This window comes from Melospiza melodia, chromosome 19 (assembly GCF_035770615.1).
Source record: "Melospiza melodia melodia isolate bMelMel2 chromosome 19, bMelMel2.pri, whole genome shotgun sequence".
NCBI classification, from domain to species: domain Eukaryota; kingdom Metazoa; phylum Chordata; class Aves; order Passeriformes; family Passerellidae; genus Melospiza; species Melospiza melodia.
Window position 1 is genome coordinate 7,680,537 of NC_086212.1, and position 27,595 is coordinate 7,708,131.

Genomic DNA, 27,595 nt, shown 5'->3' on the forward strand with positions numbered 1-27,595 from the left:
CTGTGGATTTTATTTTCATTGTTTTTGTAGGATATAAAAAAAATCCAAAAACATAGGATAGTAACAGCTTGGGAAATCATGAACTTGGCCTTGATTATTCAGCTTACAGTGCAACTGGCAAAGAATATGCTAAAATGTTATGGAAGCTTCACTGAATAATTGATTCAGTATACCTAATGATTTTGAAAATGTCTAGAAGGCAATGGAAGAGCTAGTGTAAAATTACATATAAAAATCTGTATCAAGAAACATCACACCTGCATAGTCAAGCATTTGAAAGTTAGGAAACATCAGATTCATGATGCTGTGCAGTTCTGGTACTGCTTTTGTTGTATCTCATCTCCAAGCACTGTGTGAGGTAATGCTGTAGTGGAAAACACAGAATTCAGCCATTTGATGAGAGACTGGGACGATGTTTGTGGACAAGTTCAGCCTGACCCTGCTTGAGTCAGCACAGTCTGTGCAGCTCAGGAGTTTCTGAACTGCTTTGCTGGCAGTGGATAACACTCTTGCATGGGCCTTTTTATTTGTAGTTTGGATGCCCCTTCTGTTTGTATTGGCAGGGTTTAAACACTGACATTTCTGCACTGCAACACTGTGACCTCTAGAACTGTGAGAATACCTGCACTGTGTGAAGAGGAGCCCACTGAGTTATCACAGATAAAAAGAGGAGGATGGAAATTTGACTTAGGAAGTCTGTAACTGACAGATTAATTGATGCTGACAAGTCATTACCAGGACAAGGATCACTCTGCTGTTGTCAAGTTTCTTACATTTTTCTCTGTTGTGGCTCTTCTCGTGGAGCCTCTGCAGTACTGAAGTGCAGGGAGGCTGGAAAAACCTCAAGACTCAGTTGAGACGTACAGGGATGCCAAGTAATGGGTGAGAGTGGAGATGTGCTGACCAGCTCCCTCTTTTCTTCTGGTATTTGGAGATTTATTTTGCTCAAGAGGAAGAGAATTGCTAAATAACAGCTGTGCTGACAGGGCAGGCTTTTATCCCCAGTGGCATGACAGTAGATGTTACAGGGCTACATAGATTTGAATGGTGACCTGGGAACTGGAGGTTCATGGCCACTAATTAGCATAGGAGGTGGCAAATCCAGATTTCCTTTATCATGTCTTGTTATCCATCAGTGAAGGACTGGGTTCAGGATAAAACTGCAGCTGGGGGAATCTTTGTTCTTTGGTGTCCATGGAGTCACCCAAATAAAGTCAGTTTTGCTGGCTGGTTTTTTTCAACAAGAAAGAGTCTACATCCTTGCTGTAAGGATGTTCCCTTTTTGGCCCAAAACATTTCCTTGTGATTTGTTTTTGAAGACAGACCAGTGTGATTTCCTTCTATAGCTGTAGCATTGTTAGATAGAAGTGGTTAAAAACACTTTCTCAGAGTACAGTAAAATCTAACTGCTTTCCTATGGTTCAAATCCTGAGAGTAACTGTAAACCATCCCAGCACTTTCAGCACCATTGTTGATCTGGATTGAGCTATACAAATGACCAAGCTCAAAAGGATGGTAAAAGCCAGGCTCTTAAAGCTGCTGTGGTCATCACTTATTAAAGCTCTTTGAGGATCTGTGGGTTGAGTGCTCCCAGGAGCAGGGGAAGAGCTTTGACTCCGAAAAGCTGAGCTGTGAAATGTGCTTTATATCACCATGCAGAGTGCCCTCAAACACCTGGTCAGGCTGACAGGACTGCATGGGATTGTGGTGGGAGACAGATGGACTTATTTAGAATGGGTTTTGTATCTGAAAGTATCTGCAGGAGGTGTTCAAATGCTTTTGGGAGCAATGTCCTTTACCAGACACTGCTGATGTCAAGTGGTGTAACACTGAAGAATAATACTTTTCATCCAGGTTAATGCAGTGTGCTCTTCCTTGCACTGTCTGAGCCCTTCCAGACAGAAATACAAGACTTTTTGGGGAAGGGTTCATTACACCTAATGGCAAACAGTTGAGCAATCTGCTGCAAAGTACATATGGGTTGAGTTTTTGTTCTCCTTTAACAGGTTGGATAGTCTTGAAGTGCCTCCACAGCTGACAAGCATGCAGGGTTTTATGAGTCTTCTTGCCCAGTAAATGCAGGCAGATGTTGTAGGATTTGGAACCTTACAAGGCACTAGAGTATAGCTGGTGGGAGGTAATTTTGATGAGTGCTTAACCTCTCACTAAAAGTGTAGCAGCTTGAAGAAGGCAGTATTTACTGCAGGAAACATTAGCTTGTCAGAGAGCTAAAGCACTGCAAAGAACCTCTGTGAATGGGCATGGAAGTCTTCAGCAGATGTTGTTCATAGCCCAGGGTAAAGCACACAGTGCAGGGAGGAGGACTGGGGTTTGCCTTCGTCACCCACAGCCAGCAGTGCTTCCTGCAGGAGAACAGCCTGGTGATGTCAGAGTGCACAAGCCATTGTGTGCAGGCTTGTAAAACACCAGCAATTCAGCTGACCCCTGCAGGCATTTATTTTATTAGTCCTAAATGGTCCTAAATCCTTTGAGAGAACTCTCTGTGGAACCATTGTGTGTTTCATCTAAGAGTTAGAGGAAATACTTAGGTCTGAGCTTCCTCATTCTGTTTTTTTTGGGAGTTAAATCATGACACAAACCTACTCAGACATACCCATGGTAGCCACCCTCAGTGCTGCATCTTTTCAGTGTTCCTGGGCTCAGCTGACTGCCCAGAGAGCTGTGATAAACACTGAAGCTGTCCAGCTGTATTGAACCTGGCCATCTCCTCTGACTGTTGGGTATTCATTGAATGTTGGAAGTGCAAACCATCTGTTAATCTAAATATAGCAGTTTATTCTCTTTTGAGCAGTACAGGAGGCTTGGAGAACACCTCCCTGTTGGCAGGGCTCCTCTGACCTGTGAAAGACAAGGACACAAACCTGATTTTCAAAGCTTGCTGTGGTTTTGATCTGAGCTACACCACAGGCCTGTCCTGTCTTCATAATCACCACTCCCTAAGACACCAGTATTCCTGTATCATTCATGAGCTGAAAAAATTATTTTTTTTCTAGCAATGCCAATGCTTAGTTCTGATTATACTGAAAATAACCATAAATATTCCTTTCTTTTCTTTACTTGCTCATACCTGGCAAGGAGGGGAAGAAATGCAGCCTATGCTGCAGTGACTGAAAGGCAGATGTAGAGGGTGAGAAGCTGGTATGAAAGTTTTTGCAGGCCAGATCACGCACCATTGCAATGATCACTGACCATGGCAGAGGCTTTTTGGGAATGCTCAAATTAAAACGTGAATGAGGGGGAAACAGCAAATGAAATCCATCTGTTTGAGAGCAGGAATAGAACATTAATCAGCTCACAAAGAGTTTTTCTGTACATGTTGCCCTTGGACACTCCCATAGAGAAAGGGCCACATCTCCTTATCGAGGGAAAATCGTGGCACTGGCTCTGCCTGGCATGTGCACTCCTTTCATGCAGTGCCTGTCCAGGAGAGTGTGTTTGTGATAGAAATACTTCACAGGAACACTTACAGTGCCACACATCTGAAGAGCTGTTCTGCTTCAGAGTTCAGATTGTTTTATTATGAGCTAAATGTTCTTTAAGCTACCTGTGAATGAGGGCATTGTGACATTTAGCAACTGGCTTGATTGAACACAGATGTGAGCCATATTCCATATGGAGAAGATCCAAAGGGGGAGATCCTAGGCTTGTTTCTGATTTGCAGGGAGTTTGGATGCAATTACTTGGCATTGAGCTACCAAGATAGATGGAAACAAATCGCTTGCTCCCACCTCTGCAGTATTGCAAATGTAAAACCAGCCTCAGTCTGAGAGTGTGTGTTGTCTTCAGAGGTCCATGGGAAAAAACAATATATGTGAAAGCAAAAATCCTGTAGAAATAGGCAGAAATGAGAGGGGGCCAGGCATTCATGTGCACTGCTTACCAAGGGGCTTTCTAAAAGTGCCCCTTTCCACATAGCACCACTTTCAAACTTCATTCCAGTCTTCCTCTGAATATTACAAGAAGTGCTATTACTTGGGAAAGTGTTTGAGGGGGAAAATGGTTACGTGGGAAACAGGGCTAATTTGCAATATCTGTTGATAATTTTCCAGTTTCTTGAGTGTAAAATTTACTGATGCAAAACTGAAATTGCATCTGGCAGAATTCATTTTGTTGTGGAAGTGTTTATTTCCTACCAACAACTTACTGAGGAAAAGCAAACATTTGGGGCTGGTTCTGGTATGTTTTCTGAACTGCTGAACTCTACAAGGCTGCTCATAGAAATTGTGACCTGCAGGCCTCATTCTCTGTTTATGGAGAGAGAGGGTTTATCTCAGTCTCCATTGCCTGTGGCACTTGTTTGTTTTTCTGCCATTTGAGCTGAGGGTGCATCATTGAAAACGTGGTCTCTGCAGCCTGCCCTGTGAGGTGGAACAGGGTCTGAGCTATAATAGTTCCCAAGACAAATATTGAAGAACCTGAATCTTTAAGAACTCTCTTTTCCATGCAGATAATTGATTTTTTTTTCTCCCTTCTTTTCATCCTTGTTCAGCTGGGAAGAAATTCCAAGTGTTTACTGACTTGGGTTGTCCCCAGTGTCCTTATCTGTAATTATTCTGCTGCCAAGACATCCTGAGCTTAGCAGCTCTCAAGGTGTGCTTGGGGAGGGGGTTCAAACCTCTGAATGCACTGCTGGAGGGCAAGGAAAAGGCTTGTGTTTGATCTCAGTTAGACAAACAGTGCTGACATGGTAGTCTTCCTTGGTCAGGATACAATGACAGGAGCCAGAAGAAGAGAAAAAGCTGAGTTGTCAGGTTGAACTTTGGTTTATAGGGAATACCAGTCTTCAGCACTTTCACAAATATTTAAGTATGTGGGCAAAGAAATCTGTCCTTCCTTTGGAACATCCCCATGGCAGAGGGAGCCAGCCTGCAGTGGCCTGTAGGGACACCTGAACTTGGGTAGCAATAGTGCAAAAATATAATTTAAAAAACCCCAGTGTAAAATCCACCCCACTCACAGTGCACTGTGGGGAGCTGTGGGGTCATTCCCTATCCTCTCATCCCCCATTCCTGCCCTCTTCTCCCTGCTCACTTGCTTGTGTGTGCACTCACTCCTCACAGCTGTACAAAGTTCTGAGTGAGTTCTTTAATCCAGCTGTGTGAATCCCTCCTTTCCTCACTCCCTCTGACTGTTTGGAAAGCAGGAAGCTGCAGTATCATGTGCAGGTAGCACAGCAATAAACATGTTCTCATCACAATTTACACATAAAGCGTGAGTCCCTCGAGGTAACTCATTCCCCTCCTGACAGCTTTAATAAAGGATGATGGATTGTTTCTAAATGACAGTTTAGGAAAATCAAAAATTCCCCCCTGTATTGTTTCAAGCTCTGGTGTACAAGAGCTGTTTTGTCTTCTGTGGAAGTTGTTTTTGCCTGTAAGCACTGGGGCTCTATTACTCTCCTTCAGAGTGGTGAGAAATGCTGCTGCCACAGGAATATATTCCTGCTGCTGCATACCTGGGGCTTTTGGCAAACCTGTAATGGGTGGGAAGTGGGGAAATGCCAGGAGCTGGGTGTGTTGCTGTCTCTGGGATGCTGCTCTGGGCTGTTGGAAGCAGGAGGGATTGGACACTGATGCACCCAGAGCTGGCTCCAAGTCAGGAGTGCCAGGAGAAGGATCCCCAGTCCCACCTGCACTGGCTCAGCTCCCAGCCAGCTCATTCTGGGCCCTGGGGACACCCAGGCCTCCAGGTACCTGGCAGTCACCTGCACTCTGTTTTCTTCCTCTCTGCTATTTTCTTTTTGAAGACCACATGTGGCAACGAATTAGTTCAGGAGGGCAGAGTCCTCTCTCTCATTTCTTTTTGGCCTGAGGTTTGTTTCTCAGTGCATGTGCTTTGTAGCTGCACTTGGCAGAGTGGAGTTTGTTCAGCTGTCCATTCCCCAGCTAATCTGGTGTCCTAAAATAAAAACAAGCAAGTGGAACCTCAGAGGATGGTTGCCACATGAAGACGTGCAGAGTGTCATATGGTTAAAACAGCACTGCTCAAAGTCATTCACACGGTGAGAAGCCAGATGAGAAAAAAAGGCCAAAGGTCTGATTAGGTACAGATTAGGTCAGTCTGGTGGCACATTGAGGTGACAGAATGAAGCCAAGATGAGCCCCGTGCAGCCAGGCAGCACCAAATCACACCTCTTTGACACACCACGTGAAATGAAAAATGCTGAAATCAAAACCAGCATAGAGTGAGGTTAAATCAAGGCTGGAACTTGAGAGAAGAGGGGAGGAGAGTTTATGGCTCTGCTACCTCTGCCTGATGGGAGGCAAAGACAAACCATTCCTGTAGATTTACCTGGACATTTACTTCTGCAAGCAAAGTCTTTGTGATAGTGCTTCCTCCAGCTGAGGGAGCCTGGCTGAGCATCAGTTGCTCTGCTTGGGACAGAACCATGTCCATCCTTCTCTTCCTGATATCCCAAGAGGAAGAAATATCCTTGCTGTCCCAGAAATCTCAGCAATACTGTCCTCACATTGGGAATAGCAACACCAGGGAACAGATTCTTCTTCTGAAAATTCCTGGGTACCTGATCAATTAGGACAAATACCCATGCATGAGACACCACATGTGGGAGGATGTCTGTGTAATCTGAAGGGTTTTCCTACAGGAGGAGAAGATAAAAAATACTATTCCATTAGTTACTGTAAAAAGAAGTAACTGAATTTTAAATCTGGGCTGAATCCTTGTGTTCCAGCTATGTTTTCCAGCCAATATTAGTGCATGTAATGAATGCCTTTCAGTCAGTAAACCCAGTAACAGCCCAAAATTTTTACAGCCTCAGATTTGTGCCATACTTTTTTGCAGTGAGCTGGTACTTTACTTCCCGTTGAAAATTATTTAAATTAACATACCCTGTTACTTTGATTGCTGGTGTATCTTATGACTGTGACACTCTTTCCCTCAGGCACAACAGGGATTTACCAGGGAGCCAACGGCCTGACAAATTCTGCAGGATTCACTGCTGTGCATCAGGTATGGTTCAGCACCCTGTCACTTACTTTAAACCACTTGGAAGGTTTCTAGATCAGAGAGATTACTTTAGTGTTCACATATATTTAAGGAAGGTTTTGCTTTATGTTTTGCTGAACACCATTCTGCTCTGCTCCTTGGGCCTGTTTGCTGGATTTCAGGGTGTCCTGGTTAATTTTCAGATGTGTCTCAGTGCCCACACACAGAGTGCAGTCCTTGCAGGAGCAGGGTGCCCTGGCAGTCTCTGACTGAGTTTCCTCATCCTTCTGCCATCTTACAACTTTCAGCTATGCTGTGCATCCTCTGCAGAGGGGATGGCTCCCAGAGTCCTGTCATCTCTGTGCTGGCACTGTGCAGTGAGTGTGAACAATCTGAGAGAGGCCTTGGCAGCCCCTGGTGGATGTCGAGCCATCTGAGCTGTCTGTGCACTTCCCTCTTTGAGGGCACACCTGTCCATGGATCCGTGCCTCAGATACCTTGGTAAATGTGTGTGTATAAATAAAACACAGGACAGATGTTTTCCAGTAGCAAATGGCTCCTCTTGTTTGGAGCACACAAATGAGTACACTGTCCCAGAAGATGTGTTTTGGTTGGCCAGTAATTTCAGTTCCTTGTTGTTAGGGTGATTGTTGACTTGTATTTTTAATGGCAACAGTGGGCAGTTTCTTTGCTGCTGCAGTTTGGCCTTAAAACATCAGCATTACTGACAGAAGGGTATTTGATTGAAGTATGGAGGTTGCCTAAACAGGGGGAAAAGCTGGGCTTTTTAAATTATTTTGTAATCTTCTGTAGGAGAAGGCAATGAAATTATCTCATTTCTTTTTCAGTCTAATTGTTCTTATGGCAATTTGAGTCTTTGTTCTTGAGAGCTCCCTGGTGACTGGAAGTTAATGAAATAGCTGTCACAGACAAAGATGTAAGCTGTTAAGGAGGAAAGTGCTTTTAGTCTTTCTAAAGACTATTTATTAATTAATTTTATTTAATACCAGAGGCTAATTATAATTTCTGAGGGAATAAAAGCATTCTGCTCAAAGACAATGCCCAGAGCATGAACACAGTTCTCTGTGAAAAGCAAATTCAGTGGACAAGGACAGGAGTTGCAATTAAAACAAAAAGAAACAAATTAAACCCTTTATGCTTTGATTGTTTAGGGATGCATCTTATGTTTTCTAGTGTCCTGCTTTTCACAATACACCCACCAATCATCCAAGGATTATGGTATGGGGTTTCTTTGGGTGTCTTAAAATCAAGGCAAAGAGTTTTGTGATACCTCAGCTCCCCAAGATCACTTGCACCTCATATTTTTAGTTCATTTTTCTGTAGGTAGGCAAGATCACTCAGCCATTTATTTATTGCTGAGATAGTTGGGCAGACTGTTGTGAGCATTGCTGCAAAAAATTGCTACTTTCTTTTTATTTTTGTAGCCTAACAGCTGATCAGATGTTGCTGATCATGGAAAAATGCAGCCTGTTTTGCTCTTTCCCTCACCCAGTTATTCATTCTGTTCTTGCAATTTCTTAGGTATTTTGTTGTTTGCAAAGATTACGTGTCCCATCATGGCCCTTTTCAGAAAGCCGCCCTACTTCACTCTTACATTAAATTGTTAAACTGTAATATAAAATGTGTCTGCACTGATAACTAAAATCCTGTCAAAAAACCCAGAACTTGCCAGATTTCTGACCTCTTGTTGGTTAGTCTATCCTGATAAAATAGGAGTACATTTGTGAGAAGCAGAAATGTGATTTCCTAAGTGAATGCAATGCAGTTCTTCAGTGAAATATCCCCGAGCCGTCGCTTGCTGCGTGCACGAGTAACACAGTTTTTGTGGTGGCTTGCTTGTTTGTAAGATAAAACCAGACGCATGCCAGTTGAATCTGTTTCTTTTTCTCCCTCCAAGGAATACTCCTCGTACCCCAGCTTCCCTCAGAGCCAGTACTCTCAGTATTACAGCTCGTCCTACAACTCCCCGTACGTGTCTGCCAACAGCATCAGCCCCTCGGCCATCCCCACCTCCACCTACTCCCTGCAGGAGTCCTCCCACAACATCACCAGCCAGAGCACAGAATCTCTCTCTGGTAGGTGCCTCTCTGGTGCTCCCAGCCTGGCAGCCTCAGCCGTCTGGAGATATAAATGCTGTCCTCTCGTTGTTGGAGTTTTTTTAAATGCATATTTAAAATGCGTGTTTTAAATACTCAGGTTTTCTAGCACTGAACAGTTGTTACACAGGGGTTTGGGAAGAGATTGGAATGTCCAAGCTCTCTAAAACCATTCTGTGTTGGTTTTGTGAGTATTTGAGGTTTGATCTCCTCTAAGGTAGTACAGAATGACAGTGACAATGACATACCAACACCAGAGCAGCACTGAGGGTGGCATGGATGGCCATGAATTCAAAACAAACAGCCATGCTCTGAAAAATTCTCAGTTTCCTCAGTGTCTCATGACATTTTAGCCCATATCTTTATCAAGGATTATATTCACCTCTTAAAACAACACGTAATATTGTGCATTCATAAGCAACATCAAGAGAAAATCCCTCTTTAAAAAATCTACACAAACTGTGTCTAATATGAAAGTTCAAGATTATTTCCATGCCAAAAAAAGGCTTCAAAATTTGCATCCTCTCATTGAATGCCTAATTTTTAAAGTTTCAAAGCTTAAGTAGTTTATGGAATTACTGGTGGATTATGATCCCCCAGTGTTCTGTTCAAGAGCAGTCTTCAGATATCACTTCCCTGCTAGTTTTCATTGGCGTGCAATAACATTTATATAAAACACCACACAATTTGTGGATGATCACAGTACACACCCACTGAAGGTCTGCTGACTTAAAAAACAAATCTGAACATCTGTGGTTGCTCTGAAAGAAAAATAAACTAGCATTGTTATTTAAAAAGAAGTGATCACAGCAGAAGTGATCTAAAAGCAGTTGGAGGATTTTCCGTTCCTTAGATCTTATCTCAGCCTTTTTGAGAAAGGCTAATTTCTAAAAGGCTTCCTAGGCACAATCCCAGCTTCTCTGAAGAAGAGTATGGTTATTCTAGGAAGTTGCAGAGGCCACAACTTAGCAAGGTGTAAAGAAAAATATGTTTGAAAAGGATTTGTAATGTAAGGTGAGTGAAACCCAGACAGATCTGTGAAATGCAAGCCAATCAAAACAGATACTTTATACATGGGAAGTTTGCTTTTAAGTGTGTCTTCTCAGTTATTTCAAAAATACCATCCTCTGAGAAATGGGGTAAGGCTCAACAGGTTAGTTCTGTGTTTTTAAATAAAAGTTGATGTTCAAGTATATTTTCAGTCATTCGCATTCATTAATTTTAAAAAAGAAAACAAAACCAAAAAGATTTGAAAAAAAAATTCAGACGTCTGTAATTGGACTTTCAGAAGTCTGTAAATTTCAGAAGTCAAGTAATTGGTCTTCAGTTCTGTTTCTATTGCCTTTCAAATTTCTGTCTTTGAAAAGAATGGGGGGGAGTAAAATTCCAAAAGTTTTTTCTATCCAGTGAGAATTTTGATAAGGTTTTTTGAAGTGACATGTCCTTTTAAAAATGTTATATGTGCAGTTTTGGTGATTCTTGAAATTGTTTTAACAAATTGTAGGAATTAAAACTTTCTTCTCTTACACTGTTAGCTGTTGGTGTGAAAAGAGTGAGATTTTCTCGTGGTGTTTTCACAGTGCTTCTGCTGCTTTTCCATTAAAAGTTTCATGCTCTAATTACAGTGACAAAATTTAGGTTTACAATGGAATTTCTTTCTCCTAATAGGGGAATATTCAACAACACCAGCAAAGGATGTAGAGACAGACAGACATCACAGAGGGTCGGATGGCAAGGTACGAGCCCGGTCAAAAAGAAGCAACGATCCTTCCCCTACTGCTGACAGTGAGATTGAGGTAATAACTTCAATTTATATTCCTTTGGTACATCCAGAAAGGATGAACAGTTGCCTCTGTTAGCAAATCTTAGAGACAGAGCAGAATTAGTAATACAACTGGAACCTGCAGGCACGAGTAGTCAAAACAATTGCTCAATTTCTCTGTTATCAACATCTCAAACTATTCTTCATACATACCTTTTTTTTTCCCTTTGAGCTTTTTGTAAGTCTGATGTTTTGTTCCCCTGACTTGATAGGCAACAGGGGATTTCTGTGGTTGTTAGGAGAGCAGGCTCTTGGGATGGCAGTTCCAAAATTCCTGGTGTTTCATTTTGCCTGCTTTCACAAAACATCCAGTCAGTGCTCCAAATGGCTTGAGATCTTAAAAATCTCTAGTCCAACAGGACATATTTCCTGACTGAACCTGTTCTTGCAGTTGCCTAATATGTAACTATATTTCTTTTTTCCACCCCATCTGTCATCACAGCGTGTGTTTGTGTGGGATTTGGATGAGACGATAATTATTTTTCACTCCTTACTCACGGGAACCTTTGCATCCAGATATGGGAAGGTAAAATTTAATTTTTTTAGCATTACTGCTTGTCCAGCCAAATTGCGTCGGGAACTGTGGGGGCAGCTAATGAGCCAGCTTTACAAACAGATGCTGCCTGTTTTATTCAGACATATTTGTATAAACGTGTCCTGTGGTATTTCCTCCAAACATGTGAAAATTTAATTTACCTCCCTTTCATGTTGCAAGTAGCCCCCTTGTTTTTCCAAAGTTTGTGTTGTTCAGCTGCCACTGCTGGGATGTTCTTCCAGTGTCTGTCATCTGCAAGGGAGAGCATCCAGCAGCCAGGCTCCATTAACTCCAGCCTGAATAACCTAACACTTCTTTTGTTAGACCAGTGTTTTCTTACAAATCTCAGACAATTTTTTAAGAGAGATTTTGTGTTCCTCTGTCTGGGCTGCTGTGAGGAACTGGCTGTGCTTCCCACATTGCTGCTGAAGCTCACATTTCTAAGGGGGCTTCAGAAACATGTTTAGCTGACCACACTTTAGATACTCTCTTTGAAACACAGGCAATTCCATTTTTTTAGAGAACTGTGGCTGAGCAGCCTGAACTTGGCTGCTAAGGAGAAAACACTGGTTCAGATTTAGTACCATGTGCTTCAATTTCTTCCTAAGGCAGCTTTTTATGATAAACACCTAAGTCACTTTGAATTACAGAATGTCAAGCACTTTTAAATGGGTAGGAAAAAAGACAATATCATTACCTAATTAAAGGTGGATGACATAGTTGGCAGCTGTTTCCACACATGGCTTTGAGCACTCAGCTTCATCAGGAGACTGGAAAATAACCCAGCTTCTCTCCAGAAAGCAGAAATATGATTTGACATCATTTCATGGCTTTACCAGCTGTACTTTTTTATGATGGTTATAACAAGCTGAAGGTGTAATTAGTAAGATAGATTTATTGTTCACTGTTAGATGTGCACAGTTGTAAAGGATATAAAATGGTGTTTGTGGTGTGGAAGTCTACTGCAGCACTTGGAATGCTGCTAACACTTCTAGCAGCACCCTCTGAAAACCAAGCACGTGTTTCCAGGCAGGGATTTACCCAGAGCCATGCTGTACAAGGTAATTGAAGTGGTGACTTTTCCCAGAGAACATAATGAACGAGGTGTGCACGTGCAGGCTCAGACCTACTGCCTACAAACACCAGAAGGAATTAGGCAGGATCAGGAAACAAACTCAGGGTGTGCAGACCTGCTCTGTGGTTGAGCTCAGCCTTGGGCAGGGGCTGCTGAATTCATGGGGAGAATTCCCTTAATGGGCTGGCTTTGTCCTAGCACAGGTCCCCTGAAGCAAATGCCTTCACCTGCACATTTAGGGGTGTAGAGTTGGAATCTGCTGTGTGGGGGCTTCTGTTGGCTGTTTCACTTATTCTAATTTAGAGAATTATATATTTAGAGAATTATTTTGGAAGAATCAATCACCTTCTCTGTTGAGTTGTGACAGGTTCCTTGAGAAGCTTCTCTAAAGGACTTTTTGCTTTGCAGTTCTTCATTTGTTTCATCAGTATTTAATTCCTCAGGACTCTCCTGTAAGGGAAATGGTTTATAATACTTATAAAACTATTATAGGCCAGTGGCTTGATCCAAAGACAACCAGAGACTCTGGTGGGCTTTGGAACAGACCTTAAACCAAGAGGGAAATACAGCACACTCAGACAGGTTGTCCTGGGAACTGTTAAATAGTAGCACAATTCGAAACTATCAAGTACAAGTGAAGCAGCCAGAGGTTAAGAGTTTCAGAATCTCTTACTTCAGTAGTGTAGGAAGTGTTAATCTCCAAGTAAATTAAGTATCAAAACCAAAATTCTCCATAAAAGAATTCACATGCCTGTAATTAGACATGCATGTGCTTATAATTAAATCTCTTACATGGAGACCTTGGTTCACTCTGTCTTTCTTCAGAAAAGGTGTGAGTTTATGTGATCCTGACCATCCTCTGGCCAACATTTATCTCCCACTATTATCCTGTCTGTTGCATTGGTGGAGCTGCAGGTGCTCAAAGAATTAGTCTGTAAAGTAGTTCAAGCTGAAGAATAACATCTCTTTCTGGGGTGATTTTTCTTGAAAGATGGGAGCAGGAACACCAACCACAGCTTCAGAGATTTGGGTCTAAATTCCTGTGTTCTTTAGCTACTTAATCACAAATGGTTGTGTCTGTTGTCCCTTCATTGGTGATGGCAGCAACAGGCAGCTGTCCAAAAAATGAGGAAAAAAAAACAAAAGGAAAAAAGAGGGGAAAGAACTCACAAAAAGTCTTGTTATTAATGGTTAAGGCTTCAATGCATATTTTCTGACCTGACTTCATGGGAAAATTCTCTTTGTTTTCTCTGTGGCTCTCAACATACATATGCCCCCCTCAGGGCACTGCAAGTTACTCTCAGGTGTTTAGAAAATACTTTGCCGACAGCACCCATAGCAGTTAAAACCCAAAATTTACTAAAAGTTGAAGCATGAACGAATAGCCCAGCCTAGGCTGCTCCTTTTTGTCCTCTCTCCCCAAACCCTTTCCTGTAGCCCATGGATTGCAGAGTCATCAGAAATTTGGTCTTAATTTCTTTGCCATAGGGTGACAAGAAAAGGCAACTCCCCAGAAGTTGCAGAGGCAGGTAACCCTGGGTATTATGTGCAGGAGGGTTTATAAAACCTGTTCTGCAGCTTTCTGATCACTGAATGGGTATAGAATATTTACCATGTCCCTACAGACCTCAGCAGATGGAGACCCTTGTGGCTTTTTGTGGTGTCCATGGAGCATTTTTAATCCTTTGGTGTGTGTGATGGAGCTCCTGCTCCACAGGAGATGGCTGCAGGCTTGGCCAGGTCAGCAAAGGTTTGTCCCCAGATCATTGACTGAATATAGTGGGGGGAAATGGCTCAAAATCCATAACAGTGCTGCTGGGCTTTCACAGGAGTTGGGTAAAAGTCAGGGGGCTTGTTTGACACAGACTGACTCGTTTGGTGGTAGTAATTCAGAAACAATATGAGGAGACTGCTTGCAGTCCTGTGCCAAAAATAATCATGACTCTATTCCTCTTTCCCCAGCTGGGATACTTGCAAGCTTGTTCCATAACCTGTGCTGTCTAAGCCTTAAAATTTCTCAGGCTGAAAGAGATGCAGAAGTTTTTGTTCAAGTGTTATACTGTGGTTTCATTCTCATGCTTTTTGAAGGACTGGTATCAAAAAAAAAAAAAAAGGGAGCAGTGGGAGTGTTGTTTTCCCTAATTTGAGGGAGCTCTGTGAAGCCAGTACCTTTTCTTAGTATTTTGTATTGTTCCAAGAATGTGTATTCTTGTTCTGTGTTGCATCCCCACTTCTTGGGATTGAAGTGTCCAATTGACTTGTGATTAAAGTAAAAACTGGAGTTAAAATTAATTTTTATATGCAAGATACTCCAAAATCCTTTAATCAAATGACAAGGATTTTATTTTAATCTGGGCTTAGAGATTTGTACACATAAGACAGTCTAAGTTCTTGAATTGTGTTGGATCTTTATCAGCACTTTGACAGTGCTGCTGATACCTGGGAGTTCAGATCTATAAAATTCCATGCAAGAGCCATGTAATTTCTGAGATTGTTCAGCATTTGGTATTAGCTCAAACTAAGAAATAAACACACTGCAAACGTGTAAAGCACATTATGTCCTGGTTTAAAATCATGCAAAGCTCTGGGTGTGGGTTAAGCTTCAGTGGAAGGGATGCGGCTCCACTGTGTGACTCTGCCCTGTGTGCTTGCTTTATGTGGAGCAGCCTCTGTGCACTCAGTGAGGGCTTGCAGAGAGCCCCAGAGGTGCTTGTTTGAAGCAGGTTTTCTGTGACAGCCACGTTTTTTTAATGCTTTTGTGTTTCAGAAGTGGCAGCATGAGGTTTACTCAAGCCCTGAGCAGACAGGAGATGCCCTCAGCTTTCCAGCCTGTGCAAACATGGGCTTGGCTCTCTGATGAGAGACTTGCAGTCACCCAGGAGAGGCTCCACCAATCATAGCAGGGCCTTTTGGAGAGAGTAGCAAAAGTTTCTGCTTGGCCCAGTTGAGGACAGGACATAAATATGATTTTCTAGCATTGGAACAAATGTTATAGCTGCTGTGCGCTGGCTGTGAACTGGACTGTCTTGTTCTCACCAGAAATGATGTTGTGGATCTAAAAAACCTTATTCCTCAAAAGTTTCACTGGCTGTTACATGTTCTTATGAAAAGCTTTCCTTTGAATGAATTATAATTTCCAATTTAAAAAAAAAAAAAAGTCATTGAAAAGTTCCTCCTTGGCTCTACTCAAGATCCTTGTAAAACCCTAGGTTTGATTTTTTAATTTCTTTTTTTCCCGCTTCCCTGGCTTCACTGTTTCAAGTAGCTTGTGCTTTTCCCTGCTTTGTTCTCTCCCAGGACCCTAAAGGCAGGACCTGATTGAAACACCATGGGGATTTAATCAAATCTGCTGGTGATTCATGCTCCTAATGGCCCAGCCTGTCCTTTACTACTTTACAAACTGAGAAGGAATAAAACCCCATTTTATTGCTCGGCTGTTAAAAACTATTTGTAGAAGTTGCTAAGGTTCAAATCAAAAGGGGCCTCCCCTGAGAACTATTAGTTAATTCTGAGTGCCAGGGCATTGCTTTTTTCCCCTCCTCTTGCTTGAGATGTGGCCTTATATCATGACTGCTGCTCAAACATCTGAGAGTTTTCCATTCCTTTGACAAACATGAGCCAAAGTGCTTAAGGACATCTGTTTATTTTATTTCTTTAATGAGAAAACCTTCCAATTTCTTCCTGGCTCAGCTGTGTTTATTTACATTTTGTTAGTCATATGTGTGGGGCACCTTGGGACGTTGAGAACCTGCAGAGGCCTCTGCTGAGGGCTGCTAGCAGGCATCCTGGGCAGAAAGGCAGAATAAGCCCTTCCTAAGGAAAACACAGCCCTTGGAACTCCATAAAATAGATTTTCAAAACAAATAGAGCCTAATTCACTCAGTAGATCATGGATTAAGTCAAGATGAATACAATTTGGAAAGGATTTTCTGAGGAAGTCGGAGATTTTTTTACCCACTGGAGGCTAAACCTTGTGTTTAATGCCTTTTTAAGTTAAATTAAAGAACCATTCAATCACTGCAGGTAATAAAGAAGTCTGTTACTTTAGACATGCTGCTATATCAATTATTTAGCTCATTATTGGCGAGGAGGGAGTAAATAACTCCAGCCATTTGATTGTTTCAAACGTGCGTTTCGGGAGCAGACATCTGCGTTTGTCATCGGGGTGAGGAGCAGCAAAAGCAGATCCCAGCAGGTTGGAGGTGGGCACAGAGATGCTCTGAGCTCCTGAGGGTGTAACCCCTTGTCCTGGGGCAGCAGAACCAGATCCCAGCAGGTTTTGGAGGTGGGCACAGAGATGCTCTGAGCTCCTGGGGATGTAACCCCTTGTCCTGGAGCTTAGGGCAGCAGGAGGGGCTCTGGGCGAGCTGCACACGTGGCATTTGGGGCTGTTAAAGGATTGGTTTTGACATAAAATAAATAGCAGAAACAATGCTGGGTTATTAAGCAAGCTCAGGGAAAGGGAACCTGCTTTGGTTGTATTGGGACTGAAGTTTTAAGGGGGAAAAGTTTGAAAAACCAAGGGGACAGGGCTTTTTTAGGAAGCTGCATGTGCAGAATATGTCATTGTGCTGAGGGTTACACTCCATGGTGTGTTTCCACCAAGCTTTCCAGAAGTTTTGTGTTTTTCACAGGGCTATCAAGGGCTTTCATACAGAAATACAGTGACTTTCCTGTGCTGAGGGGAAGGAAATGAAGATTAATTTGGTTTAAATTCCACTCCCTTTTCTGAAATGCATGCCACATAGAGTAAAAAGAAATTATTTGTAGCTTTTTGGTCATGAACCTTTTGTATTACTAAATAAAAATAATTCCCATTTATCCTCAAGCATCATGGCCCAGCTTTTAACCTGTATTTAAGAACGTATTCCCACAGGACTGGAATCCACTTCAGGCTTGATGGGTTCAGACCCTGGATAAATTAGTGTGGTCCTTGCTGCCTGTCCCCAAGCATAGTTCATTTCCACAGGGAGGAGAGACTTTTCACCCTCTGTGTGACCCTAAATGTGAGATTTAATGACCTGTGTGCCCATTTGGTTATTGGAATAATTTCCAACCATATGTGAAGAGACATGACAGTAAAAGGAGTTGTTCAGTAGACAGTAAGAACATTTAGAAGTGTCCCTAAAATCACAGGAAGGGTAAATATGAAAAGGTATCTGAAGAAAAGGGATTCAGCTACATTTGCTCTCCATCGTGGCCTTCCCACAAGGTCGCACTGTGCTGTCTTATGACACTAATCATTTAAATTCAGTAAGTTGTCCAATAAACCTGGATGTATCAATGCTTTCATAAACAATGTCTTTATTTTGGTGGGGAAAAGTTTGGACCCTGAAAAACTGAGAGGTTCTGTTTGAAAAGGGATGGTCCTTTTCAAAAAAAGCCTGAAGTGGAGTCCCTTAAGTAAATCACTTCTGAAAATGGCTTTTGGGTCTTCAACTACTTTCCTTACTTTAAACAACTTTTCTCGCAAATACTCTCACTGGGAAAGCTCTAAGTGGCTCAGTCTGCTGTAGCCTGTGTTATTAAAGAGATAAAATTGCAAGCTGAGCTACTTAGGTGTAGTTAGTAAAAGAGTGAAATGTGGTTTTTTTCCTGAAAAAGACATGAATTTACTTGAACTAGAACTCATGCACATGGTTAATTTCCCATTATTCTGGGAAAGTCTTGTTCATGTCTCAAATTTTGATCAAGGTATAAAATGTTACAATGAAAGGATGATTATTCTCACAGACTTTTTTTGTTCAAACATGTGGCCCTGGTATTTCTATCTTTGAATTTTTTTTATTATTATTTTTTTTATGCTACCAACCAAGCTGGTCCATTTTCCAGGTGTTTCCAAGTAATTAAACTCAATTAAAACTATTAAATTCTTTCTTTTGGTGACAACTTTGTTATTAACAGATAACCACAAGGAGGAGATTTAACTTGGAAGGCCCTTGATTGTATCCTAATCCGTCTCTCACCTCTGGCTGACACCTGTGGCAGATAAACCCCATAGAATAGGAGTCTGCTGAACACTCTTAATTAATACTTTCTTCCTTGTAGAAAAGTAATTATTTGCTCACGGCATAAATAGGTATTTGGCAGGGATTTAAAAGGACTGATTAGTTTTAAATGCCGGGGCTTTATTTTGGTGGGGTTTTTGAGGGAGTGATGGTGTCTGAATGCAGGATCCAGGCTCAGGATGACTTTGTGCTGACAATCCCAATGTCGAGGTAATTGTCACGCTGCCGAGGAGAGCAGAGTCAGACAAGAAGCAGATTTGTTATCAGTGTCAGAGGAGCCAGCTCTGCCCCTGTGCTAATGGCCTGCAAGTCTGAACAGGGAACCTGCAAGGCAGAGCCTGGAGAGGGCTGTGGAGCCAGGGCTGGAGAGACCTGCACTGAGAGATTGCCAGAGACAAACCTGCTTTCTGCTTCCCTCTTCCCTCCATGGCTGTGGGCATGCAGCCTGGACCAGCTGCAGGTGCTAACAAATGCAGGGCTTCTAGGGCATACTCCAGGGCAGGGAGAAGCAGTGCGTGAAAAATCAGTGTTCCAGGAGATCTGGGGGAAGGTGGTTTTAATGCAGAGCCTTTGGGGTGGTGCTGGGGGTGCAATGTGTGTAATTCAAGGGTAGTTTTAATGCAGAGCCTTTGGGATGGTGCTGGGGATGCAGTTTGTGTAATTCAAGGGTGGTTTTAATGCAGAGACTTTGGGAGGGTGCTGGGGATGCAGTTTGTATAATTTAAAGGTGGTTTTAATGCAGAGCCCTTTGGGAGGATGCTGGAGGTGCAGTTTGAGTGTAATTCAATGCCCCAGGGCTGCTGTGGAGGTAGAGTTGGCACCTCTGGCAGTGAGGGCTCCTGGAGGGGCTCTGGGGACCAGCACAGTGCACACTGCAACATCCTGGCAGCACTTAAAGCTGATTTGGGTGTGCATGCCCATTCTGCATTTCCTTTGCTCTGATAAATACAGAGTAGTGGGAGTTTGGTGTGGTGTGAGCAGATCTGCCTTCCCACTGCTGTCATAGGGAAATATTTGCTTGCTCAACTCCGGTTTTCATGGAAATTGTCTTCAAGACAAACTGAAGGCTGTTCAGCAAGGTCCTTTTAGCAATCATCTGTCATATTATTACTTGAAACAAAGGTTAAAAATGAAAACTGAAACAGAAATTAATTTTAGGTGAGGTATTAGTAGCTTGGAGGACATAACTGAACTCAAATTGTAATATTTAAAACATAATTCATTTCAAATGTAGAGAACTACTTCAAGAGTTAGAAATAGTGCATGCAAGTGGACAAACTAAGAGCAACACTGGCAACAAATGTGTGAGCTTGTGCCACTGGGATATGAAAGAAAATGAGGTCCTTGCTGAATGGGTGTTTTAGTCTTCCTTTACAACACACAGGCTGCTGCTGCCCATGTTTTCCTCGAGTAGGAATATGTGCTGAACAGGCAGCAAAGTTCCCCAAAGCAAGTGGATGTGGAGGATGTGGAGCTGGCAGTGCCACACTGGGAGTGGAAATTATCTCACTTACAAGGGGTGGCCATTGCCAGCAGTGGCAGCAGCCCATCAGAAACAGCAGGGACATGTCCAAGGATGCTCTTTAGAGAAAACATTTCTGAGCAAAATGTTGAAAAAGGACTTACTCTTTGTATGTTTTGATCCCTTGTTGTTTACGAAGCAGCAGTAGGGACTGGGGGCTTTTCTACCTCTGGGTTTTCTCAAGGTGTGCCCTGAGGAGAAATGGGCAGCTCTGGAACTGTGACTCTGGTCTTTGGAAGTGGGAGTGGAGGGTGTGTTGAGAAGGAATGAATAATCCAGAATGATCCCTTCCCTCCTGATGCTTGTCTCCCCCAGGTTTCCATGGGAGGATCAGGAATGCTGGGTCTGAGCACCGGGGGTTTGCACTAAAAGTAATTTGTGGGGCTGTTACATTCTGACCCCAAAGGAAACTCCACCAATGGAGCATGGCAGAGATGAGGCATGTGGGGATACTCTGTGCTGCTGTAAGTTTTATTTACAAAAGGAGTTTATTGCCTGTTTTGCACCCCTGCCTCTCACTGTCCTTGTTTGTGAGAGCATGACTCTGAGATTAGCACAGGGAGGACCTCGCTCTTCTAAAGTTACTAAACAAGCACTGAGGACTGAGTTTTTAGATTAATCTGTTTTCACTGCAAAAAGAGGTTCCTGGAGGAGATTTGATTTCAAGCTGTCCGTGGTCCTTGGGCTTCCCATGCATCAGGAGGCCTTGGCTGGAGGTGTTAGTGAGGAACTCGGCCCCAGGGCTCCTGGGCACACTTTTCCTACAGCAGGATGTTAGCAGGGATCCCTGGGAACTTCCCATTGCTCTGCTGAACCCACACTGCTCCTGCATGGGCACCACTGGCAGCACAGAGATGTGGTGGCACAGGGTTTCTGTGCCCAGGAAGAGCACTCCTCCATCAGCATCTTCACACAAATTCCACAATCCTCTTTCTGATTATTTACACACTGTACAGAGAATTTGGATATGCCAATCTCATTTTGGTGCAGCCTGATATTCCTGTTTATTCCTCCTTGAACTGACAGCTGTAGGAGCTGTGTCTTTTCTCAGGGTGGGCACAATCTCTGGGGCTGGTGCTTGTGGATGCTACAGCACTGCACATAAATAACTGCAGGAGGAACCCTGGCCTGGTGCCTCTGGACACCTCTGTCACTCTGGGAGTGCTGCTTGGCCTTACAACTTTATCAGCCTCTTTAGGACTTGGAATTGTGCCTTGCTGTGGAGGAAATGTCCACACTGTGGAGGCAGTGGTGCCAAATCATTTCCCCAAATGACTTCCCCTCTGGGTGGTAAAGTGCATTTTTCTGTTTTGTTTTCATTCCATCATGTTCTGTATCTCAAGAGAAAGATTTCTTTTTTTCCCCCACCCCCATCTACAGTTTGGTTTCCATATTGTTTAGTTAAAGAGAAGGTAACTTCATACACTGTGGAAATGTTTCCTACTCCCCATTAGTGATTAATACCAATAAAGCCAAAATGAAACTTAGAGGATAAATGACAGATAGCAACCAATGAGATTTCCTGAAAGAGTTTTAAAAGCTAATGATCCTTGAAATGTATAAAAATAAATTGCTTCATTAAAAACCATTTTACAAAATAATTTCTTCCTAGCAGCATATTTTCTTCAAAACAGTTCCCCCGTGTAACTACACCTGGGCAGTAAAATTTGATTCAGTGCTGCTCCTATGGGGCCACAGTGAAATGCCCTGGTTATGTCTGTGTCCCTGTGCCTCATCAGGGGAGCAGGTTTGGGGCTGAAAATGAGAGGCATGTTCAAGGCAGGCCTGTTGGAGTTTTTACTTTGTGCCCTCGTTTGTGGGGCAGCAACAAGAATGTTTAAATGTGAGTGACAGAGTTCTCTGTAATGGGCACAGGGCTGGTGAGTCACACATGGCTGCAGCCACAGCCATTCTGCTCTAATTAAAGAGAACTTCACCAGGAATGTGCAGTAATTAGCTTGGTGTGTAGTGCACCACCCGTGTCAGCAGCGTCTGCCACAAAGGTTGATGGAAATGTGCTCACCCTCCCTGCACTGTGCTCCCTGTTAGAGCTCCTCGTTGCTGTGCTGTCATGCAACAGCAGGAGCCACAGAAATCTGCAGAGAATTAGAGCAGAGGCTCTGTTTGACTGGGTGGGTTTCCTCCGTGTGCTGAAGTCACACACCATGCTAAAGCAAGGCAGATTTACACATCAAAATGAGATCCCTGACCTACTGAAGATGAATTAACAACAAAAAGAAAATTCTGTTGTGGGAATGTGGGCTTTTTCCAAGTTGTCTGCTGCTGTTCAGTTTGAACAGGCACAATGCTTTTGTGCTGTGACTGTTTATCAAATTAAATACAGATTATGTTACTTCTGTTTTTGAGCTGTTTGATAAATGAGAAAAGACACTGCTGGTAACTGTTTGCATCAATATGTTCCTGTGCTCTTGCTGTGGATTTAGGAGCAAGGCTGGTTGTCTGCAGGCAGAAGGGGTGGTTGGCTGCTTGGTGGGGCAGTGAAGTGACAGCCCTTGCCCAGGCTCAGTGCTGCCTCAGCTGGGAAAAACATTGATTGTCTAGGGTGAATTAACCAAACTCACTTAAGCAGAACTGCAGGTATCACCATCCTTCTCCAGGGGAATTCTCTAAAGGTTTTGTCACTGGGTGTGAGAAAGTTCGCATGTCCTTGTGCAGGTGCAGGAGATATTTCAGAGCTGCCAGCACCGTGCATCTTCACATTCCGTGGTTTAAAAATGCCACAGGCAGCCAGAGCTTCTGCACCTTGTCCTTCCCTTCCAGGAGGAGTTTGAGATCCTGGGAGGGGCTGAATCAGACCCACAGGTGTTTGGGAACACAGTCAGGGGCATTGGGAGCATTGCCATTCCCAGCACCAGCTGCAGTGACAGATGAACCTGTCCTGAATTTGGGCTGTGTCTTGTATTCTTTTCTTTTTTTTTAAATTTTATGTTATTTGGTTTTCTTAAGCAATGCTGTTATTTGGTGTTGCTGCCGTTGGGGCTGCAGTTGAGGCTCTGCAAGGCTGCTGCCCTGAGCAGCAGTGGTTGTATTGGACAAGGATTTTACTGTGTTATTTAGGATGGAGCTGTTTTAACCCTGCTGAGGCTGGTAAATGAGTAGGCAGCTTCAGTGGGGATGGAATTGTTGGTTTGAAGGACAAGTCAGGAAAGAATCACCCTCTGCATGTTGTGTTGCTGGGTAATACCCCCAAACCAGTCACTAATGATGCTGCTGGAAATCAATTTTTTGTCTAACCTACTGAAGCAATTCTTGCATAGTTTCAGGTGTTTAAAGGAGCTTTGTATCATCTGAAGTGTGTGGGCTCTCAGTGGTCAGGGCGAGTCACAGACATCCTTCAAAGAACAGAATTTGTTTATCTAGGAGAGCAAAAGAAAGGATGGGAAAATCATGTTAATATTAAAATACACTTGGGAAGTAAAATTACTTTAATAAATGTATCTTAAGAAATAGGAATTTGTAGATCCTGGGTTTGGTCTAAGATCTCCCACCCCCATATCTATCCCCAAAAAAGAAAATCAAAGTGAATGGAAAAAAACTGATTTTCCCCTGACAGGACACCACAACCTCTGTGAGGATAGGTCTCATGATGGAAGAAATGATCTTCAACCTTGCAGATACACATCTGTTCTTCAATGACCTGGAGGTATGTGGCTGTTTATTTTATTTAACATCTTTCTCTGTGATCATGTGCATGTGGTCTACAAAGTTGGGGGGGTTTGGCCAAGAAACTTTTTATTTTTGACCCCAGAGAGGTGGACCTTAGTTGGCTTACTGGAAGCATCACTTTGACGCTTCCATTCTGTTCAGGATTTCTTTTTTCTAAATAGTCAGTTAACAATGATGACTTTTTGCAGGTTTATTAAATTCTTAAATTTACTAAATTTAATAATTTGCAGGTTTATTAAGTTATTACTAAATGTAATAATGAGGATATTGCTGCTGCTTCTCCTGAAATTTGCTGTTTAATAATTTTATCCAGCTAAATTGGCATAGATCCTATGGGGGCAGGCAGCAATTTGCTGTGAGCCAAAGCAGAGGTTTTGAAAATGTTGCTCTGTTTTGAGGAAGATTTTGCACAGACAGAGCAAGAGGTTCTGCTCAGGATCAGGAATGTGCAGGATGAAACTGTGGGAGTTTCAATGTAACAGACCAAGAGGAAGAATTTTTCCTGCTGGTGACATGGATAGACCTGACTCTCTCTCATACAAAGCAAAAATCCTTTAGAGTGTGCGGTAAAAGCAGGCACGGTGGTGCTGGCAGGATGCTGAGGAGCAGCAGGAGTGGAAATGTGTGGAATTTGCATCCAGAGCACTCAGTTGAACGGATCAGCACAGGGTGATGAGGTGGGGATGGAGCTCTGGGCACCTGGAATCAAAACCCTGCTTGGAGGCATTTGGAAAAGCAAAACCTGGCATCCCTGGGCAGACTTCTGTGGTTTTATTTTTTTCTTTTTTTCCCCCTTCACTTGAAAAAGGAAGAATTTGTTTCTGTGCCAGATGAAAGGAGAGAACTTTTTCTGTGCCCGAGGAGTTGAGTGGGAATTTGTGGTTCCTCCTCCAGTGCTGGGTTGCAGCGTGGTCCCCTCTGTCAGGGCAGGCACAGCCTCTCCTGCCCCTGGCTCCTGCAGCCCTGAGGTGTCACTTGCTGGGAATTGTTGTTTCCTTTCAAAGACAAGCACCTGAACTGACAGATTTTTCCTCTTTCAACTTTTTTCATAGAAGGAGTTTGTGATGAGGGCATGGAAAGTACAAAGTAAAATCTTTCTCTTAGGGATAAAAAATATAGAGCTCCTCTTTGGGAGCCCAGGGCATTATTTAAGTAGTGATAATATTTGCTACAGAACCATCACCTTTCACCCATCAGATCTCAATTTGTGATGCAGCAAAGCTCCATGTCCTGCACTGTGACCCTACAAAACCCCTCTACCTTTTAGACTTTTGCAAGTTTTAAAATAAGTTTTCTCCTTTTTCACTTACTGCCCTAAAATTTTAAATGAAGCAGCAAATTGTCTGGCCTTTGTCAAATTATGTACATTTGTCACTCAGTAACAGCTCTGGGCACTGGTGGTTTGGTTTTAGCTGAGCTTTTTCAATGAAAAATTGATGGATGATGGAGAATTAAAGAAAAGTAAATGTGCCTTACAGAATTTTACTTTCCAAAAAAGCCATGTCAGTTTGGAGGAATTTGCAGCAACAGAGTCACCCAGTTACCCACCCTACTCCTTCATTTAGGATGATAAATAAAAGCCACCTTTGTGTATTCACAGAGTGGTATTTAAGGATCATACATCACTGAGTACTGGGCTTAAAAAATGCAGTGAATGACATCCTTGAAAATGAAAAAAGGATTTGTAAAACCCAGCAGAGGAATAGATTCCGTTGTGGCCCCACAATCATTTCCATGTACATTAGCACCATCATGTGGTGCAGTGCAGGTCTGTACCACACAAAATGAGCTGGAACTGCTCAGGGCAGAAACCATTTCTGACCATTTCTTGTGCTACAGCTGAGAGAGCAGGGGGAGAGTTTCCCACCTGAAACCACAGCAGGAATTCTCTGAAACACAGAAATGCTTCTCTGGCACAAATCCAGGTTCAGCCATTCTGGGGGGTCCAGCAGACTGGAATAACCAGAGCATGGCTGGCCCAGAACTGACAGTGGAACAAGGGGAAAGAGGGGAGAAATTGTCACCCATCCCTTCCAGAGAGGCAGGCTGGACAAGGAAATCAATTCCCTTGCCTTAGCACAGGGGAATGGTTTGTTCTGCCGGCTGCAGTTTGCAGTGCTGTGCAGAGGAGAAGGTGCTGCCAGGGTGCAAAGCCCTCCTGAAGCATTCCCAGGAAGTGCCTGATGAGGACAAAACATTTGTCCATAGGTACAGCAAGGTTTGCACAGCCCTTGGTGGAATTTGTGTGATCCTCCTTAGTCTGGTGAGGATGTGATGTCACCTGGCAAAAAGCTGGCTTCAAAATGTGAGGGAGGAGCCTGAACTGGAATGTAACCAAAAACAACAACAAAAAAAATATTCTGAAACTCTGGTTAGTCAGGGCTTTATCTTTTCTTAGGATCTGCCCAGAGGGGATTCAGGTAATTGTTTCCTGGATGCATTAGCTGAGTGCGTTTTGGCTGTGCAGTTCCATTCAGGTGGAGCTATTCAGATCCATCCTCTGTCAGTGCTGCAGAGCAGTACAGCCAGGATCCAGCTGATTCACCCCAAAACTCGGGGTGGTTTTGGCATCACTAGTCCCCAGGGCAGGGGGTGACTGCAGAAGTCTGAGACTCCTACTGAAAACTTTCAGTCTTTTTACAGAAAGGGATTCTCCGTCAGCAAGTCCTATAGGCAGGTGAAATCCCTGCAGTGTGCAAGTGTGAGCCCTGCAAGGTGTTTGCACAAAGATCATGCTGCAGAGTATATTAGCAAATATTCACCTGACAGCAGATATTCTCCCTCTCTGCTCCCCTTTCTAGGGAAACGGAGGAGAAAATAACTTACCCAGTGTTAAAGGTCACAATGAAGCTAAAATACAAACTCTGGGCTTCCCGGGGTTGTGCTTTTTTTCCCATCTGCCTTTTGTTCACAGCACAGTGCTGGCTAAAGAGCAGCACCTTCCACCCAGCCCCTCTGTGGATATTATTGTCCAGCTGTCTGGAAAACAGGTATTAGGAGCAGGAGGACTGACAGGGGGATGAGGAGCTGACAAACAAGGGGATTAGTCTGTGTTTACAGGTTGCTGCCTTTGGGAGCCATCCCTGGAGGTTTTGTGTTCTGGGGAGTGTTAACCCCTCCTAATGAGGGATGCAAACTCCACTGATCAGTGAATCCATGAGATGTTTGAAACTCTCTAGCACAGCCCTGACCCCCAAATAGACTGTGTGGGCCTTTGTAAGTTGTTTTTATACCTGCATGAGATATTCAGGGGGATGTGGGGGATAACAGGAGCAGCTCTCAGGAGCTCTGTATTTCACAAGGAGGCAGCAGAGGCTTGCTCCAAGCCCGCAGTGCCATTTCAAACAGCTCAGGCTCCTCTAAATGTGGCTGCTCCCACCTGGAGGCAGCTTGTGCAGCACCCAGAGATATTCCAAGAGTAAAACCAGCTCAGTGCCCAGAGCTGCAAGGGCTGGCTGAGGGCTCACACACTTGTGTGAGGTACAGGCTCTGTGTGTCACACACCATCCACCTGAGATCCCAGCTGAAGAACCAGCAGATGTGAAACCTGGGCCGGGTTTCCTTGCTGCCATTGCAGCACCCTCCTCCTTTCAGCAGCTGGGCTATCTCAGTGTGGTGCTTCCCCTCTCACTGGGATGCCAGGGCAGCCTGCAGGGATGCAGGAGCAGCCTTGAGCAGGGCTGGAAGGAAGGTGCAGGCTGTGGCTGGGGTAACACGAGAGGCACAGCTATGAGGTAGCGTCTCAGGCAGTGTCAGGGTGTTTTATTAACCCAGAAATGTGATAGCTACTGTTGTCACACCGCAGTGTACAGAACAATCCATTCACAAACGAGAAAAGCAGATCCCTGCACAAATGCCTTTCC

At 43.4% G+C, this 27,595-nt stretch overlaps 1 protein-coding gene across 3 annotated transcripts in view; it reads left to right on the top strand.

The window, feature by feature from the left end:
* EYA2 (EYA transcriptional coactivator and phosphatase 2) overlaps positions 1-27,595 on the top strand; it is an 88,427-nt gene that overhangs the window by 52,585 nt on the left and 8,247 nt on the right. For 2 of the 3 annotated variants that reach the window (XM_063172280.1, XM_063172278.1), the window contains exons 6-10: positions 6,923-6,990; positions 8,885-9,062; positions 10,752-10,879; positions 11,348-11,431; positions 23,620-23,709. In XM_063172280.1, the coding sequence (XP_063028350.1) occupies positions 6,923-6,990; positions 8,885-9,062; positions 10,752-10,879; positions 11,348-11,431; positions 23,620-23,709 (548 nt within the window). The remainder of the gene's footprint in view (positions 1-6,922; positions 6,991-8,884; positions 9,063-10,751; positions 10,880-11,347; positions 11,432-23,619; positions 23,710-27,595) is intronic. The other variant, XM_063172279.1, reaches the window with a different exon arrangement.